The sequence below is a fragment of the Chiloscyllium punctatum genome, chromosome 44 (genome assembly GCF_047496795.1).
Source record: "Chiloscyllium punctatum isolate Juve2018m chromosome 44, sChiPun1.3, whole genome shotgun sequence".
In the NCBI taxonomy this organism is placed as follows: domain Eukaryota; kingdom Metazoa; phylum Chordata; class Chondrichthyes; order Orectolobiformes; family Hemiscylliidae; genus Chiloscyllium; species Chiloscyllium punctatum.
Genome location: NC_092782.1, coordinates 39,298,198 through 39,319,134, shown reverse-complemented (window position 1 = coordinate 39,319,134; position 20,937 = coordinate 39,298,198). Strand labels below are relative to the sequence as shown.

The 20,937-nt window shown below is 37.9% G+C and overlaps 1 protein-coding gene across 1 annotated transcript in view; it reads left to right on the top strand.

The window, feature by feature from the left end:
* Nucleotides 1–20,937, top strand: part of LOC140466901 (reelin-like) — a 371,462-nt gene that overhangs the window by 188,382 nt on the left and 162,143 nt on the right. The window contains exons 18-20 of the mRNA XM_072562696.1: nucleotides 123–356; nucleotides 4,237–4,398; nucleotides 20,398–20,634. Of these exons, the coding sequence (XP_072418797.1) occupies nucleotides 123–356; nucleotides 4,237–4,398; nucleotides 20,398–20,634 (633 nt within the window). The remainder of the gene's footprint in view (nucleotides 1–122; nucleotides 357–4,236; nucleotides 4,399–20,397; nucleotides 20,635–20,937) is intronic.

The following is a 20,937-nucleotide window of genomic DNA, read 5'->3' as shown; positions in this document are numbered from 1 at the left end:
TCAAAAATGTATTAAAAACTATGATTATAAATAATGATAGTCTTTTGCAAAACATTTATGCTCAGTTACATTTCTGTTAGCTTTTTGGTGTAAGCCTGTTTAATTCTACATCTTTTTTTCAGATGTGATCCAGGATTTTCAGGACCTGGTTGTGACTTAGCTTCACAGACATTTCCTACCATTATTTCAGAAAGTTTTAGTAGTTCCCGGCTATCATCCTACCACAACTTCCACTCAATCCGCGGTGCAGAACTTGGCTTTGGTTGTGGCGTCCTCTCAAGTGGCAAGGCATTGGTATTTAACAAAGAGGGAAGGCGAGAGCTCATTACTTCTTTCCTGGACAGCACTCTAGCCAGGTAAATAATAAAATCCTTAATAAACAATTGAAATTATAAATGGCTGCTAATATTCACGCAGAAGTGGGGTACTTTTAGTCTGAGGCGATTATTGTTTACCTTGCTAGCTGCAGAATTCTTCACAGTAATAAAAAGTTGCTCTCAGAAGCCAATTTGCTTGCTCATTGAATACTTCTGGGATATTAATACCATTTTTTCATCAAACAGCTGGAAGACACAGTAGCATTGTGGTCCCACACACATAATACTCTTTATCATAATTGCTCAAGCCTTCTTGAAGACAGTGGACCAAGATAACTGGTTTAGTCTAATCTGGAATTTTTGCACAACAAGCAATATTTTGTACTTGTTTGAAGTCAGAAAATGGCAGCCTTATATCAAGTGTAATGCTAAAATAAATATTTATTACTAAGAGAGAAATAAAAGATAAGAGTAACATTCTATAATGTGCATTTACATTTGTTTTCATCAATTTATTGCTACTTTGAGAATGAAGACAAGTTTCCTGTTCAGTGACCTCTTTTCACATCAACCTTGCTACCTGAGATCTAAATCTTTCTTTGTAGATGTTTGTGGCTGAGAAAATAAGAAGTTTGCATTAAACTTAAACAGACCAGTACTGATTGTGTGAAATATTGTCTTAAAATGGGAGTGACAAAGCTATCTTTTTTCTTTATGGAGCAAAATGGTACAAGCCATGGAGCCTTTGGCACCCCATGTGAAGGTCAAATTGATGTTCCCCTTAAGCTAGTATATCTCAACTTGGCAATGATATTAGATTTTGGTGGCCCATCCATTCAGTACTCAAATCTGCTATTTTCAAAGCTCCACATGCACAAAAATCAAGCAGACTACACAGCAGATAAATACTTTAGCACAAATGGCTTTGAATTGTCTTGGCCTTGAATTGTCTTGGCCTTGAAGGCTGAGCGGCTGGGCTTACAGCCAGTATGTGCCCAAGGCTACAAAGCCTGATTTTCGTATTATCTGACATAAGCTAAGAATTATATCATAAGGGTGGAAAATTCATCCAAGAATTAAGTGATTTGACAGCAACCAATTGCTAACACCCCAGAGTGACACACTGATGGAGAATGCAATGAAATTTCAATGGATGAGCACAGACAATTAAAGCATGGCATACTCATATCTGAGATATATTGATCTAAATACATTCTGTAATTTCCAATAATGCAACAGCCTATTGATCTTTCTGCCTCAAGTTATAGTACCTGTCTGGAGTAAACCTATTGAGTAGTTGGCTGATGAATCTAAAGTCATCAATGAAAGATAATTTCCAAGATTTCTTAAAGAGATTTCAGACAAAGCAGTATTAGAATTGTGAAACTGAACTATTATCACCGACTCATGACACATTCTGAGGGTATCAGCAATCAGGTTCACTATAATGTGCATGTTATAGCTACTTCAAAAGGAGCTCTCACTACTTATAGTGAGAAACACCTAAGAAGAAAACTTTGGGAGTAAGAGATCAGTGAAGAACAAACACCTCACAAGAACAGAAGAAACTCAACAGGTCTGGCAACATCTCCATCGAGGAAAACACAGTTAACATTTCAAGTCCAGCAACCATTTGTCATCTAATTTAAAGAGTGCGGGCACATAACAGTATAAAAGAGCTTGTGTATCTGTCATTTCGCTGCCTGCCCATCAATGGATGAAATTCTCCTTGATAATGTGTGTACTGATAGTGTGATTCCCATTTCAGGGCTAATGATACCTGTCTGTTCTCTACTCTGAGGTTTTTTTTAAGCTATTGTCAAGTTTTTGAAAGCTGAAGGCTATATAGAATCATTGAGATTATAGGGGAGGTTTGGAGGTAGAGTGACTCTTTATTTCATCTCTTACTTTAATGTCAACCTTTAATTATGACCTATTTTTGATTTATTTTTCAACTCTGTAAAGCAATGCCTTTACTTTTATTCCTCTGCTGTATCTAGGTACTTGTACTTAAGATGTTGCCATAAGAAGGCAGATATTATAAAAGCTTTTCACTGTACTCCTACAATGAAGTACATGTGGCAATAAAAGGATTTTCTATTCTATGTGTGATGACATATCAATCCTTCATAACTGAATTTTAAACACAGTGTAGAAGGATCCTCTCTGAAAGTCTGTCAGTGAACAATTACTTTTCTCTTTAGTTTATCTGAAATATAAGGTGCAGGGTAGGTGTGGGGGTAGTGTGAGGATGATAAGGGGTACAGAGCTCGCAATACAACAGGAGTAATAGAGAATGGGGGTACTTCATCAGTTACAGGTAGAGCCTTTTGTCTCTTGCCTTAAATTTATACCCTTTGTTATTGACCTTGTTACTTGTGGAAAAAATGGCTTCCTATCCTCCCTACCTGTGCCCTCATAATTTTATGCACTTCTGTTAGGTCACCTCTCAACCTTAATTGCTGAAAAGAAAACAAACCTAACCTATCTAATCTTCCCTCTTAGCTCAGACAGTCTAGCCCAGGCAACATCCTGGTAAAACTCCTCTACACTGCCTTAAGTGCAATCATATCCTTCCTATAATCTGGTGACCAGAACTATACACAGTACTCCAGTTGTACCTGAACCAGTGTTTTATACAATTCCAAAAAAAACTTCCTGCTCATGTATTCTATGCTATGACTAATAAAGACAAGTACTTAACCTACCTTCTTAATCAACCTATCGATCTGCCCTCCAACCTTTTGGGATCTGCGGATATGCAGAGGACTCTCCAGGATCCCATCATTCATAATATAATCTTTGACCTTTTAGCATTGCTTCTCACATTTTGAATTTTCTTGAATTTCATTCGTCATTTGGTTTCTTTCACTGTGTCAACCCTGTGTGTCTTCCTGTATTTGGGAGAACAGCAAATTGGAATGTTCTTCACTGGGTCCTGGCCCATTCCTGTCTCCTCTTTGCTGCACGAATGGTGCTGGTCCTCTGCAGTCAGCTTGATGGCATTTCCCACAAAGAGGTTGAGAATCTGTGCCGTCCTCCCCCCAAACATTGCTACCTCGCCAGTCTTTCAGTTTGGTTCCAGTTATGCATCATAAAGAGAGGGATTGAGTGTGATGCAGGAGCAGTTTGTCATCATTGCGAGTGGTGAGGCCTCCTGAGTGAGTGAATGGGAAGCACAGTGGGCAGGAATGGTACCAGTTTGAAAGAATGATGTTGTTTGAGTGGACATCATGCATGTGAATGCTGAGGTTTGCAGGATATGGCCCTTTGAGAGATACATGTGCAATATGAGGGATTGAGGTAGCAATGAGAAGATGGTATCACTTAAGTTAAAAGAACATAGGAGATTATTGGCATTTTTCCTGCAGCGTTTGTTGTCCATTTTATGGGGGTTAATGATATTGACTTGTGCTGCTGTAGTGGGGCCTGGTCTGATTGATAGTTTCATGATGTGGTCAACTAGGAAGAAAATAGACTTCCTCTGCGAGGCAGAATCAGTAAATCTTGAAGTCATATTAAAAATCTTGATAGGCGTTTCTGGACTTCTGAGGTGACTGCCATAGCTGATAGGAAGGCTCTTACTTGCAGTAAATGAAGTGATGTTCACTTGGCCTTAAAAAATGATGCCAAACCCCGAAGATCCCACTAGTGGTGAGAACATCTCATTCACCATGCAGTTCACTGAGTAGCTCATGGAAAATCTTGCTTGCAGGGGAATGAACTGCGAAGTATGTGATTTCATAGGATAACCATCCCCAGCCTTGGATGACAAAATTCTGCCCATTAGATTTCCTGAAAAGCTTCAGTATAAATAGAATCTCTCTGTTGCTCAAACGACGTATTTTAACAAATATGTTTAAGCATAGGTTTCTTTTAAGATCAGAAATGTCCTGCCTCATTCTCTTATTCCTCCCAGGTTCCTTCAGTTTACTCTTCGCCTAGGCAGCAAGTATGTACTAAGCACATGCAAGCCACCAGACCAGCCGGGAGAAGGGATTCTACTGCATTATTCTGCTGACAATGGGATCACATGGAATTTGCTGCAGCATTACTCTTACCAGAATTACCATGAGCCAAGGTAAGAAAAATACAGCTCACTGTGTAACTCTTGCATTAATACCAACAAATTAGCCCTCAATGAATGAACTGAATTTTAACTGTCCTCTGAAATACCTCTGTAACCCATTAAATTGTGTCACACTATAACAGATTTAAAAGTTGAGCATACCTATGCCTCATAGATAGCAGAAGTTCAAGAAGCTTATGGCTGCCATCTTGATGGCAGTTAGAGCCATGCCAGAAATTCTATCATCCCCTTATGAGTAAAAAATTATTAAAACATTTTACTGTTTTTACTTTTAATCTATTGCTTTGTGTGGAATGTTTCCTGTGATTCCCCAATAAGTCTGTGTTGGAAAATGACGTTAGAGAGATTGTAGTGGGGGAAAGGGAATGGCTGAGGAACTGAATGATTACTTCAATTAGTCTTCATGGTGGAAGACACGAGTAATATCCCAATAATTCAAGAGAGTCAGGGGGCAGAGCTGAGTATGGTGGCCATCACCAAGGAGAAGGTGCTGGAAAAATTAAATGGCCATAAGGTGGATAAATCAGCCTGACCAGATGGACTACACCACAGAGTTCTAAAGGAGATAGCTGAAGAGATAGTGGAGCCATTAGTGGTGATATTTCAGGAATCACTAGAGTCAGGGACGGTCCCAGAGGACTGGAAAATCGCTACTGTGACACCCCTGTTTAAAAAGGGAGTAAGGCAAAAGATGGAAAATTACAGGCTGATTAGCCTAACCTCGGTTGTGGGTAAGATTTTGGAATCTATTGTGAAGGATGAGATTTCTGAATACTTGGAAATGTATGGTAAAATAGAGCAAAGTCAGCATGGTTTCATCAGGAGAGGTCATGCCTGACAAATCTGCTTGAATTCTTTGAGGAAATAATGAGCAGATTAGACTAAGGAGAACCAATGGATGTTATCTACCCGGACTTCAAGAAGGCCTTTGACAAGCTGCCAGACAGGAAGCTACTGAGTAAGATAATGGCCCATGGTGTCAGAGGCAAGGTGCTAGCATGGATAGAAAATTTGCTGTCTGGCAGAAGGCAGAGAGTGGGGATAAAAGAGTCTTTCTCAGGATGGCAGCCAGTGACAAGTAGTGTTCTGCAAGGCTCGGTGTTGGCACCATGATGTTTCACTTTATACATTAATGATATAGGTGAAGGAACTGAGGGCATTCTGGCTAAGTTTGCAGATAATACAAAGATAGGTAAAGGGACAGGCCATATTGAGGAGGGGGGAGGTTGGAGAAGGATTTGGACAGATTAGGAGAGTGACAAAAAAACTGCAGATGGTGGAATCCAAGGTAGACAAGCAGGAGGCTGGAAGAACACAGCAAGCCAAGCAGCATTACGAGGTGGAGAAGTTGACGTTTTGGGTGTGGCCCTTCTTTAGGACTAGGAGTGGGTGTAAGGAGACCTGCAGATAAAGGGAATAGTGGGGGCAGTGTAGTGAAGTGGGGATAGGTGAACACAGGTAAAGGGTACAACCTGATTGGCTGATAGGAGGAATGAATCCAGTTGGTAGCTGCAAAGAAGTTGCAGATGCAGTACAACATGGGAAAGTGTGAGGTCATGCACTTTGGTATGAAGAATAGAAGCATGGGCTATTTTCTAAATGGAGAGAAAATTCAGAAGGCTGAAGTGCAAAGAGACTTCAGAGTTCTAGTCCAGATTCTCTCAAGGTAAACTTGCAGGTTGAATCAGTAATTATGAAGGCAAATGCAATGTTGCCACTTATTTTGAGAGCAGGGATGTACTTCTGAGGTTGTATAAACCTCTGGTCAGACCACATTTGGAGTGTTGTCTACAGTTTAGGGCCCCATATCACAGGAAAGATGTACTGGCCCTGGAGTGTGTTCACAAGAATGGTCGCAAGAATGAAAAGCTTAACATATGAGGAATATTTGAGGTTTCTGGGTCTATACTCGATAGAGTTTAGAAGGATGAGGGGAGATCTAATTTAAACATACAGAATACTGGACACAGTGGATGTTGGGATGATATTTCCATTGGTACGGGAGACTAGGACCCAAGGGCATAGCTATAGAGTAAAAGGAAGACTTTTCAGAATGGAGATAAGGAGAAACGTCTTCAGCCAGAGTGTGGTGAATCCATGGAAATCACTGCCACAGAAGGTTGTGGAGGCCAGGTCATTGAGTATATTTAAGACAGAGAGAGATAGGTTCTTGACTGTCATGGGGATCAAGGGTTACGGGGAGAAAGTGGAAGAATGGGGTTGAGAAACTTATCAGCGATGATTGGATGGCAGAGAAGACTTGGGCTGAATGGCCTAATTTCTGCTCCTGTGTCTTATGGTCTTAATTAGGATCTAACCATCAGTGTTGGTGATTTTAGTGTGCAAATAGCTGTGCTGTTAATTCACTATTCCTCTGCAGACTTTCTGAATAGATTTACCCCAAGTGGACACTCAGCCGTAACTGAATCAAGGTGACGCAAGCTAGTTTAATTGTCTCTAAGAGGGCCCCCAGTTAACACCTTGATATGAGCTTCATCATTCAATGAGAGTTTCTAGCAGCGCCATCTTGAAAGTTTTAATTTGGTGAGGTAATGGCAAAGATGTAGTGGATTATAAGGAAGTATTTAGGGCGGCACGGTGGCACAGTGGTTAGCACTGCTGCCTCACAGAGACCCGGGTTCATTTCCCGCCTCAGGCAACTGACTGTGTGGAGTTTGCACATTCTCCCCGTGTCTGCGTGGGTTTCCTCCAAAGATGTGCAGGTCAGGTGAATTGGCCATGCTAAATTGCTAAAGTGTTAGGTGAAGGGGTAAGTGTAGGGGTATGGGTGGGTTGTGCTTCGGCAGGTCGGTGTGGACTTGTTGGGCTGAAGGGCCTTTTTCCACACTCTAGGTAATCTAATCTAATAATCCAGAGGAAAGGATAAATGGTTGGGCTGGAAGGAAAAACTAAATTACAAAAGGACCAATGGTGGAAAGCAGAAGTGCATTTGCAATAGGTATTAAATAAAAGATGTGTCCAGGGGAGCTATTAATGCCAACAACAGAATCATCACATGCATATGCTGTCAGAAAATAATAAGAAAAGGTGGTTATGATTAAAAAGTGTTGGACCCCACTTGTTTGTCATCCATCATTATTGGGTGTGCAGATTTTCCAGGGAGATACAATGAAATTGATTACACTATTACCTACACCACACCAAAAGCTTCAGGGTAATTTGTTCAACTGTGCCATTTTCTTTGCAAATTCAGTATGTCAATTTCGATAATTTCCCAATTTGAAATGGATGGCAACTGTGTCTTCCCTGAATGTACAGCTCTCTTCTTACTGCTGCTCAGACTGTAACATCTGATTCAGTAACTTGGCAGTAGTGAGATTTTTCAAAGTTTCTCCAAGAACCATACATTTACATGAAATGTGTGATTTCTACACAATTATCTCTAAGTAATATATTTTATTGACATGATGATTATTACTTATTGTACATAAATGTCAATACATGAAAACACACTTGAATTTGATCACACAATAAGTTAAAACTTTGAGATCTCAACAAAATTCATAGAAATTCTCAGAATTCTATACAACTGAACATCAGCTCATACTTGCACCATGAGGAATAAGATCAGGTAAAGCAACATTTGACTATGATTTAAATTTTTTTGAGGAATGAAGCTGGGAAGATCAGTCCTACTGAGTCTGCCTCACTTGATTGGGTTGGTAGATAGTGTCACACTGCGATGAAATATGTCATTGGAATAATCATTCAAAAATCTTCAGGTGAAGATAACAGAAATCTTAAAGCAATATTTGACTATGTTAATATATGATCAATATACCTATCAGATAACTACATCAGCAATACAATAAGACTTTAAAACAGATGGAATCAAAGTGCATTTCAAATAAACTAGAGGCTCTGACCAGTTTATGTGTCTGTTGTAAAACAAGAATTGCAATTATTTTTTGTCTGAACTCTTGGGTTCTCAGTTTTCACATGGTTACAGGGCAAAGTATCACACAGAGGGGAAATGTGAGATCTGGGGAAGAGGCAAAACTAAATAATCCTTTGGCAAACTTCAGCTATTTTTGTTCCTGCAAATTAAAAAAAAACAGAAACCTTTTGACAGTTATTGCTTGTTCAATTTTATTTTAATAATCTAAACCTATCAGATGTTAAACAGCATTAGTCTTTTCTCACAAATTTCAATCAGCATAGTTAAAGTGAAACGAAAAGTCATCTGTCATAGACTGCAGTCAAGGTTACAGGATTTTATTTCATTGAACTTGTACAAATAATTTTTCAAGGCCTAACTGTATTCAGCTGCTCTAATCCTTTCAAACTTTCAAAATTGCACAGATGCCAGAAGTATTCACATTGAGCTTATAAAATAAATAAAAAGTCCAGGTACTGAACTCCATTTTCTTTTGGCCAATTTTGCTCTCTAATTATGCATACTTGTTATTGACGAGTTGGAACAACCTCGAGTTGACAAACGAGACCGGGATCTTTGCAGGCAATAGCTGACTGCTGGGCTAGTTTTCTGCCTTTGCCAAGTATCTCCACTGTTTGAGCTTTGTCCACAGTGCCCATTGTGACTAGAATGGCAGCTGTACCAGGTTTTATAACTGTTCCCCAGCTGTGCTGTGCCCAAGGATTTTGCCAAGTGCACTATTTTTATGGTGTGTGCCACCTGTCCTGGTGACAACAATGCCAGCTAAATAAAGCACACTCTGCGCATGATGCTATCATTTAGTTCAGGTCTCTATGCTGATTTGCAGTTAACCCCTGAGTAACTATTTGGCAACCTAGTGAATTTGGGATCAGTTGTAATATTGTTTTTCAAGTAATTTTATGTTATGATGGCTGCCTCCTTTAAATGATTAGAAACATAAAACATAACAATATGGGATAATAAATAGAACACACACTGTATTGTGGTGTTTTAGCAAATTAGGACAATTTCCTTGAATTTTAACTGAGATATCTTTTTTATGTTGAAGTGCACTTGCATGAGATGATTTAGTGTTAATAGGGAGACAGCTGACAATGGAAAAGAAAACCTTTATACTCTCCCTGTTCTTACCTGCTACATGTTCATATGTCTGGTTTTCTAGCAAAATTATAAAAGGTATTTTCAAGGATAGATTTTATAGTCTAGCACAATCTAATTTTCTCTTAAAATCCCTAAATTAAACTCCTTTAAGCTCAATGTACGGCCATCTTGGTTTTCTGTTTTAAATCAATTATTTTCCTGTAAATGCTGTTAAAGTAAAAAAACAAATTTGTTTGATTGTAAAAAAACTAATTTGACCAATGCATCGTAAGGAGCTGTTGCAAGTAGCACATGAGGTTCCCATGGCAGGACATATGGGGATCTGAAAAACTCAGGTGTCCATACACAGGTATGGACACCTGGCCAAACTTGCATAAAGATGTTGTGCAGGTTTGGAAATCATGCCATACTTGTCAAATTGTTAGTAAACCTCAACATTAATCAAAGCAGCAGCCTAGATTCTTATACAATTTTTGAGGAACTATCCAGTTGCGTACTAGTGGATTGTGTAGGACCATCGCCTAAGACAAAATGGAAATGAATATATCCTTACAGTTACGGGTATATCCGCTCAATTTTCAGAGACTATTTCTTTTAGGACAATCAGACCTAAGGCAGTAGTGGAAAAATTAACACAATTTTTCACCTGTTGTGGTCTACCAATGGAAGTACAGACTGATCAAGAATCAATGAATCAAGGATCATTACGTTCTTTCAGAATATCATCATTAGTTTGAGGATTAACAAGTAAAATCAACTGCATACCATCCACGAACACAAGGTGCTTTGGAGAAATATCGCAACACTCTCAAAACCATGATCAAAGCCAATTGTTATGAGGATCCAAAGAATTGGGACAAAAGATTAGGTTTTATTTTGTTTGTAACCAGAGAATCTCCAAATGATTACACTGGCTTTCGTCCATTTGACTTAGTTTATGGCAATGAAATAAGAGGACCCTATAATGGATCAGAGATAAATTGTGAGGTCACAAAAATTAATCTTCATAGGAAAAAGAATCAATTATGTCATGTGAATATGTTCAAACAGTATTACTGCAGAAAAGGTGATGAGAAAATACAGGTAAGTCAAGTGGGGTAAATCGACTAGGGAATAAAGGAAAGAAGGATGAGAGCAAAGGAGAAATGAACAAGCAAATTTCCTGCTAATAGATTAACAAATTTGGAGATAGTAGGTATTTTAGATGTTGTTTTCATATTTGGAGAAATCAACAATGAGATATAGTGAGATTGCTCAGGTGGTACAGAGATGTTTTCAAAGATAGGTATTTTTAATCAACCCATTCAGAGATGTTATAGCACACTCCTGGAGCAGGTGGGAGTAGACTCCAGGTCACCTGGAGCCGAGATAGGGGCACTACAACCGTACAACTAGACCCTGAGTTTGCAAAGATACACTTGGATATACTACATTAGCCAAACATGACTGGTTGGATTAGAAAACCAATTATGATTAGAAAATGTGGACCAGATAAAACAAAACCCACATCAGTTAAACCCACTGAAACAGGTCCAAGTAACAAAAGAAATTGAAGAATATGTTGGAGAGTCAATTGATTAAGCCAAGCCAGAGTTATTGGAGTTCTCCATTTGTCCCTAAACTAGATGATTCAATCAGATTATGTGTAGGCTAGAGGAAAGTGAAAGAAGTCACAAAGACAGATTCATATTCTATTTCCAGACTAGAAGATTGCATTGATGGGGTTTGGTGGTGTGTCATTCTTACGTAAAATTGGTTTGTTAAAATGACACTGGAGCTACTGTAGACAATAAGGTCTAAGGAAATTTGGGCTTTTGTCACGCCCAGTGGACAATACCGATGTTAGGTTATCCCATTTGGATTTAATAATTTCAATGATTAATTAACAGAATTATAACTGATGTACCTAATTCTGTAGTTATTGTATATAGCAACACACAGAAGAAACATGTAGAAAACTTGTTTAAACAATTACAGTCAGCCAAGTTGATGTTAAATATAGCAAAAAGTGTATTTGCAAAAGTAAAATATATTTAGGATACATTGTATAGCAAGAACAAGTGTCATCCAGAACAGCAAAAGTGAGAACTTAGATTGACTTCTGTCTCGTAAAACAAAATGAGATATCATGAGGTTTTTGTTAATGTCCATATTTTATCAGAAGTTTGTACCTAATTTCAGTGTAATAGCCATGATCTTAACCAATCTGCTGTGAAAACAGATGAAGGGAATGATCAACAGAATGCCAGGCAGCCTTTCAAGGCTGAAAGTAATCTTAATAAATGAACCTGTATTGACCACATATAACTTTCAGAAACCATTTAAACTAGTAGTGAATGCCAGCAATTTTAGGATTGGAGTAGTTTACTTACAGGATGACAAAGCCAGAATGGAAAGGCCAGGTGGTTATTTTTCTAAGGAGTTGAATCAACATCAGAAAAGATATTCCACTGTAGAAAAGGAGGTATTGGCAGGGTTGGCAGCACTTTGACACCTTGAGGTTTATGTTTGACATGGGGTTCTACTAAGCTTTGTTTTTTACTGATCATAATCTGTTAACTTTGAGATATTTAAGACTAAAACTCTGAGATTGTTCTGTTGGAGTTTGTTGTTGCAATCTTTTGATGTAAAAGTTGTATATATTACAGGGAAAGAAAATGTAATTGCTGGTGCTTTATTCGAATTGTAAACTGTTGAAAAATATAAGTGATTAAAGAAGGAAGAATAATTGCATGGTTATGAGATTTTTGTGTTGTTTGTCATTCAAATGTCACAAACTTTGTCATGAAACATATTTTTGAAATGACATTTCATTCTTTTGAGGGTGGAGGCATGTTGAGACCATCACTATTTTTCTCTTTTATTTTTCTCATTTTTGATTTGGAGTTGAGAGGTGACATTGGGAATTGAAAAACAACTTGTTTTAAAAAGAGGAGAGAAAAAAAATGTTAGCTGTTGGGAACTGGCCTGGGAAAATAATCCAGGTTAGTTACTGCTCGAAGGAATCTGGAGATGATTTGGCATAGAAATGTTACTCAGGACTGGCAGCTGGTTGGATGTTGAACTGGTCAATCAACGGAGGACCGGTGCTGGCCAGCCAATCAAAGAGAATATTGATAAAGAAAGAGAAAACAAAGAATGAACTGATGCTGACTTTGGGCAGAAGGCAGTTTTGTCAAGGAAATGTCCAGACTTATTTTTAGGTTTTACTCTCACTAATTTCTCAGTTATCAACTTGTTAAATGAGAAAAGAATCTCAGTCTTTAAGAAGTAAGTGGAAGTCTCCAAAGCACTGCTTTAATTATTTGGATTAACTGGTGACTTTGGAATTCAAACAAGATATCCAGTTCACATACCTGTAATTCTATCCATTGTTCAAGGATTTTACAAAGGCCTGGTAATCGTTTATGAAATGGTTATCAATCCAGCAAATAGTGAACCTGTCATTGAAAAAGAATACCTTAACTATGTCAGTGTGAGTGGGAGTTTATGATCAAAGAAGATTGAGTTTAAATTGTACACAGTAATTAGATTGCCTTATTTATTTGTGTTCTGCTAAAGTTACATTATTAATAATAAATTATTAATTTTTGTTTAAGTTAGAAACTTGGTGACCAAGATCTGTTATTTGTAAAACCTGGTTAGGAAAATTAAACAATTTTGAAGGTCTTTAAATGTTTTCAATTCACTGTTTTGCGAATCCACTGATAGTAAGGCATTTGGCTTGCAATCCCTGTGTCGTAGCAGTGTAAAAAGGTTTCTTGCTTATTCAGCATTAAACAAGATTTCCTGATCTGTAATCTCACTTGAATGTTGTTCATTTTCATGACCCATCAATTGTTTTTCCAGTGAAGACAAATTCGACTCTAAATCTCTCCTCATTAATCACAGTGGTATGTTCAACAGAAATTGCTGACAAGTGTGACTCGAGCAACATAGTTTGAGCCCCATGCACTAATTTTAGTAGAAATTTACAAGGGTTTAGTAGAACCCTTGTACTTGTGCAAGTGTTTCACATTGTTCAGTAACCAAGAAAGTAACACTCTTATAAGGATTACAAAGTGTTAAAATTGATTTCCATCTTATCATTTTATCAACATACAGCAAAATTAAAAATCCATGCAAATTTCATGTCGATACCTGTATTGATATAGTAATTTATTAATCAGAAATGTAATTAGCCACATCCAGGTTCTTAAAATGCCAATATAAATTATGGCAAACATGTTGAGAAACACCTAGTCAAAGTTAATAGTGTTTCTGTAATTCAGCTTATTGATGTTAGTTTAAAGATGAAGTGGCCAAAACATTAAACATCCAAATGTTTAACTTCAAATGATTGGTTTTCTGTTTTGCTCCACGGAGCATCGCATCCTGGGATAGCATGTTCGGTAATTGGTGTAGAGAATTGTTTACCTGTTATGCTGCACCTGAACTTCTATCAATTTGTATAAAATTGGGTAGACTGCATAATGAAGGCACTATCTTCTCTCATAAGCATTTTAAGAGAAGTTGGCCACTTAGCCGATCAAGGGAAATCCACAGTCTGTGACCTAGTTCAATTTATTCATTTTGCCCAATATTCCTTAATAGCTTTAGTAAACAAAAATCTATCAGTCTCAGATGTCATTAATTGCCTTTTGAAAAGGAGAGGTCCAAACTCAAACCACCCTTTGTTTGCAGAATTTGTGTTTTGACAATTTTAAAGGAAATTGTGATGATGTAACTGATCACATGTTTCTGAATCAGTAAGAGAGAAGATACTAATCTAGAATATGTGTAAAGAGAGAGATCTTAGGCACTACACTAGGGAGCTGTATTTGATCATTTCCTATATACAGATATAAAAAAAGAAACATTATGGGATTTGAGGAATTGAAAGGTTTAGTGTAACATGAGATTTGAACACATGGAAGACCCAAAGATCATGAAGTAGAATTCATTATTCCACTGGCATTGGTCATTACAATAGGAAGATAGATCAAGGATAAAAAGGAACAATTATGGAATGAAGCCTGTGGTTATATTGAGATTAGATTCCCTACAGTGTGGAAACAGACCCTTCGGCCCAGCAAGTCTACACCAACCCTCCGAAGAGCAACCCACCCAGACCCATTCTCCTACATTTACCCCTGACTAATCCACCTAATACTATGGGCAGTTTAGCATGGCCAATTCACCTAACCTGCACATCTTTGAGCTGAGGAATCTTTTGTCTGTCTGCTGTACCCTTGTATCATCCCTCCTTCCACCAAAGACACCTTTTTCTAATGAGAGTCCATTTTACTGCCCCAACTGCCCTCCCTCACTGTTGTTACCTACTGGTGGAGATCCTGGTAAACTGTGCAGCCTCATTGCTCAGTGCCTTTCATTAAGGTAACCACTTGCTGCTGGAGGTCCCATTACATTACTTAGAAATAATAATTAATCAGTCTCATTGTATGTGCAGAAATTTACAGAAGGAGATAACTCCTGACCAGTATTGTGACAATGCTATGGCTTTAAGCAATGTGTTTTGTCCTGGTTTCTTGGAAGAATTGGCATTAACTTAACTCTATTTGAAAGCTTACCAGAATAATAGATATAGTAACTATTACTAATGAACTATTCCAGTATAGTAACATCCCATAATCACAACCATGGCAAAAAAGTAAATTCAGAAAACCGGTTGTTTCACATGCAGTTCTCCAATCCAGGAGGAAAGAACATCAAAATACAATTCAGATGAAGAGAGTCTACAAGCCGGGAGAAATTCACTGTTTTCAAACCCTGCTGAGACACCAGTAACAACTGCTGAAAGCTAACTAAAAATTCTGAATCTGTTGGTACTCAAGCTATGATTTGACCAGGGTTTTATATAACTCTTTACTCTATTTTACAACAATTATCTCTACTCCTTTGTATTCTGGCCGTCTAGATATATAGGTCAACTTACCAATTTATTATTTTCTGTATCTGTTTATGATAATTTAATAATTTATGTACCTGGAACCCAAAGGCAGAATTTCAGTTTTTGGATTGGAGCCCTGACATTGGGTTAAAATGAGGTTGTAACCCTACACCACGTGAGAAACAGTAATTTTCTCAGAATTGACCATATGTGGCTAAAGGTTCACCAATCTAGGCGTAGCCTCCAATCTGGAGAGACTTCAGCTCAAATAGAGATAAAGGTTGCAGCTCAGGTGTTGAAGAGAGTGAGTGCTCCCATTTTGAGTTGCTCCTCTCTAACATTTTGAACTTTCAAATTAAAAAACTAACTTCAACAGCCCAGAAGCCACAGTGAAGTGAAAACCTTTCCAAGTGATGTGTTTTGGACACAGCTGAGGCCAGGAAGGGAGGAAGTGCCATAAAACCTACCTGAAGTGCGACCCTCACCCGTCTGCCTTTGGAAGGCAGTCTCTGAGAAACTGGCTCAGTCTTAAGAGATTAACTGGAAAATTCCAGTGGGCGTCTGAAAATATCTTTAATAGGCAATTAATTATCTTCATTTGGCTACCTACTGCTTGAGGGCAGGTCAGTCTTTAGCCGCTGATCCTACGTCTGGGAAAATTACCAACAGGCAGGATAATGTTGACATGCTTATCAGCAAAGTGAATTTTTTTTTGCCTTTTCCTATCTGTATTCTCTCCCATCAGGAGCTGGTTTCTGTGGGACAAAACTATTTCTAATTTTTCACCATTCTTCTTTGAAGAAGAATTGTGATAATCTCACAGTTGGCAACATTGAAATTCACTTGTCAGGGTTTTATCCATTTATCCACTTATTAGTATCTCTTTGTAATTTTTTTCCATCTATGCTGCTTAAAGTACAACTCATGTCCATGCCCTCAGCAAATATGGATATGTGGCTCTCTATCCCATCATTTAAGCCATTATTAAATACAATAAATAATTCCCTAACCAGATCAATAAGTTATTTTCAACTTTGGGAGTGTCAGTTTATCTAACAGTCTCTTATGAGGGATAATTTCTGGACATCCATATCAAAACCATCTACAGACTTCATTTATCGCTTCAAAAAATATAATCATGTTCATAAAGCATGACCTTGCCTTTACAAATGATGTCTGTCTATGATCAGCTGAAAATTGTCAAGATGTCCAGTTAGTCTATCCTTAATTAGAGACTGTAGTCATTTCCCATTAACAAACGTTAAGCTGATTGGTCTGTAATTGCCAGGATTCCCTCCCTCACCTTCTTAAATAGCAGCCTAATATAGACAATTTTTCAATCAGAAGAAACAGTTCTGAAATCATGAAACAATGAAGTCAGGCCATTGGCAATATTCTCACCTATTGTTGTTAAGTTTGCTAATGGCACAAAGGTAGGTGGAGGGACAAGTGGTGTTGAGGTTATGGAGAGGCTGCAAAAGGACTTGGACAGGTTAGGAGAGTGAGCAAAGAAGTGGCAAATGGAATACAATCTGGGAAAGTTTGCACTTATGCTCCTTGATAGAAATAATAGAGGTGTAGACTGTTTTATAGATGGGAAAAGACTTTGTAAATCTGAAGCACAAAGGGACTTGAGAGTCCTAGTTCAGGATTCCATCAGGTTAACATGCAGATTCAATTGGCAGTTAGGAAGGCAAATGAAATGTTAACATTCATTTCAAGAGGGGTGGAAAACAAGAGCAGAGGTGTACTGTTGAGGTTGTATAAGGATGTGGGCAGACTGTATTTTGAATATTGTGAACAGTTATGGGCCCTATATCTAAGGAAGGATATATTGGAATTGGATGGGGTCCAGAGGAGGTTTACAGGCATGATCCTGGGGAATGAAGAGCTTGTCATATAAGGAGCAGTTGAGGACTCTTGGTTAGTACTTGATGGCAGTAAGAAGGATGACAGGCAGGGTGGGGAGGGGGGAGGGAGTTAATCTGATTAAATTTTTTAGAATGCTGAGAGGTCTGAATAGAGAGGACATGGAGATTTTCCACTGGTAGGAGAGACTAGAAACTGAGGGCACAGCCTGAGAGTGAAGGGATGACCCTTTCGAACTGAAATGAGAAGGAATTTCTTTAGCCAGAGAGTGATGAATCTGTGCAATTTATTGCCACAGAACATTGTGGAGGCCAAATTGTTCAATTTATTTAAGACAGAGACAGATAGCTTCTTGGTTAGTAAGGGGATCAAAGGTTACATGGAGGAGGCAGGAGAATGGTGCTAAAAAACATATCAGCCATGACCAAATGGCAGACTGAATAGGCCGAAAGGCCTAATTCTGCTTCTGTATTTGATGGTCTTATTTTTCAATCTCTGGTTTTACTCAAAGATTTAATTTACATGTTTCTGAAGCCAAATTGTCATTGTTCTAAATTCTTTTTTGATAAAACACTATATTGATATTTCTGCATTCTATTTTCTGAGTCTAAATTAATTTAATATTTCTATAGCTTATGTTGAAAGTATGATCGTAGAAAGATTTGATTTAACAGTATTGCCCAATAAAAATTGACGACTTGGTATGAATTAGTCACATATGAAATAATTACATTTCTTATTAAATTGAAAACAACATGAAATTCAGCATGCTGTCTTCAGAAAGTTCCTGTAGAGTGGCAGATCATTGGTGCCATGCAATACCAATGACCAGCAAGTTTGCCAAGAAACCCAGTTGCTTGCTGATCTTGGCAGGTGTGGAACTGGGTAGGAACAGTATTGTTGATTTATGGAGCTAATCATGGAGATAGAATTATCTTTTCCTGTGATAATATGTCCTCCCTGCTGCTCCATATGTCGACAGTTGTTTAAAACATGACATGATTCTTCATTAGTGGTCCATACTTTGTAAGGTTTGCACTGTTCTATTATCTAAGTGGGTATGAACACATTTGACTAAACAGCACTTACTAAATTCAGACTGTGCACTAATTACACATATTAGCAATTAGGAGGAGGCAGCAGACAAAGTAGAGGAATTTTGATTATGCCTAAGTATGATGGGTGACAGCAATGGATAAACTGATGACCATACTGTGGACTAAATAGGAGGAAGGCAACATTTATTTGGCCTCCAGCACAGATAAAATCCCTTCGAAAGTACTAAAATATGGCAGAGAGGCACTGCTAATATGTGTTCATGATCTCATCGCCTCTGTCTGGAAAGAAGATATCGTGCTGGAAGATCTCAGAGACACTATAATTGTGACCATCTTTCAGAAAGGAGGCAGATCTGACTGCAAATTACAGAGGTATTTCCCTGCAGTCCGCGATGGGAAAGGTCATAGAGATGTACAGCAGAGAAACAGACCCTTCGGTCCAACTCATTTTTACTGACCAGATACCCTAAATAAATTTAGTCCCATTTGCCAGCATTTGGCCCATATTTTTTTAAACTCTTCCTATTCATATACCCATTCAGTTACCTTTTAAATGTTATAATTGTAGCAGCCTCCACCACTTCCTTTGGCAGCTCATTTTATACAATCACCACCCTCTGTGTGAATAACTTGCCTCTTTGGTCCCTTTTAAATTTTTCCCCTCTCACCCTAAACCTATGCCCTCTAGTTCTAGATCCACCTACCCCAGGGAAAAGATCCTGTCTATTTACCCTATCCATGTCCCTCATGATTTTATATTAGTGAGAATCCTCCTTGGCTGCCTCTTCCACGAATCTCAATGTGCTTGTACCTATCTAGAGGCACAATGGACATGATTTCAATGCCCAGCAAATCCAAGAGGAGTACAGTGAACAGCACCAACCTGTAAACATGGCCTTCCTTGATCTTTAAAAGGTCTTCAACTGTCAACTGTGACAGATTGTGGAATATAATCCTCAAATTTGGCTGCCTTCAGAAACTCGTCACCATTCTCAACTTGCTTCATGATGACATACAAACTGTGATACTCATTAAATGATGCGCTACAGACCCAATATGAATGCAAACTGGGGTCAAGCAGATCTTCATCGTAGCAGTTCTTTGGATGGAAATCGATCTTTGTTGTTAACCTGCTATATATTTTATCCAATATGTAAAGTTAGAGATTATTGTTGTTGGTCATGTTAGCCAGTTAAATATGTCTGTCAGATCTCCAGCATCTGCAGTTCTTTGTTTTAGTTAAATATTTAGTGTGTTCATCTGAAAGTCCTCTGTAATTCATTTAAATGCAGATGTTGGCCTGTAACCTTGGATGAATGCGCTGGTAAAATATTGGAGAAAGAATACTAAATAAGTAATTTAGATTTTCATCTATTAATGTGAGAACAGAAGTTCAAAAATCTCAATTTGCGTTCAAGTATAATTATCTTTATACTAGGGTTTTGTAAGTGCTGTCCCTTTATCTTACAATATCAGCAATAACACTTGAAAAGTTTGTAGGTTCTTTAACGTTGTTCACGTTTAAGCTCCTTTCTTACTTGTGCTGGAAATGAGATGATTTCTGTTCTGGCAGCTATCACGTTGTCTTGGAGCCATATTGAATAGCTTTAAATTAGAACCAAGTTTAAGTCACTTGGTTTCCTGTTGAGCCTCTTTAAAAAGTGATCTTACCTCATAGAAGGAAATGCTAATTTGTCAAATTAATTTTTCTCATCATTCACTGGGTTCCTTTTAACAGTGAATGTTACTGGGATCACTTTTTTTTGGCTATAGTTTTCATTTGCACTTTATTGCCTCAGTGTTTTTACAATTTTTAGCAATTTTTGTTTTATAAAGCTTCTGTTTCACTTTGCTATTGGAAACCATATCTACCTTTGTTACAGATAAAAAGTGGTGCCATCTCAAAAAATAATTTTAATAACAATTTAATGGGATCTATCACTGTTATCTGCATATTTCCATACACTTCTTTGTCTTATTTAATTTTGCTTTTAAAATGTCACAAAGCTAGTCTTCTCCATAGGAGAATATTTGTGAAGCATTGTTTGACTTTTATTAGTTTCTGTGCCTACTGAAAATACCACAGATAAAAAGGGATGATCAGCAGAGTTTTGTGCATGTAATTTTAATAAAAGGTTTTTTTTTGGTTTCAGAATTATTTCTGTGGAGCTTCCAGAAAATGCCCAGCAGTTTGGCATCCAATTCCGATGGTGGCAGCCTTATCACTCTGGGCCTGATGAGGACGTATGGGCTATTGATGAAATTACTATGACCTCAGTACTATACAACAGCATTAGCCTCAACTTCACCAATCTTGTGGATGTCACTCAGTCCCTGGGCTTCTACCTGGGAAATGTCCAACCTTACTGTAACCATGACTGGACTCTAAGGTAGGAACCAAGCTCCAATTGCTGAAATTAGTTTAATTTCTCATGTTCCCTTGAAGTAATTTTTCCAGGTTTGGAAAAAGTAGATATTTTGTCAAATGATTTCATACCTGCTTTTCCAAAATGTTTTGGTGGTGTTGTGAGGAGAAATCAAAGATTTGGATTGCATTAACTGTCAACTTGCCTTGGATAAAGAATTTGTATTAACTTTTCATTAGCTTTCATGGAAAGCTTATCAACACCATCCTTTAAAAGCTACATGGTCCCATAAATTCTTTGAGATAATTGAAAAGATTCATCGAATAA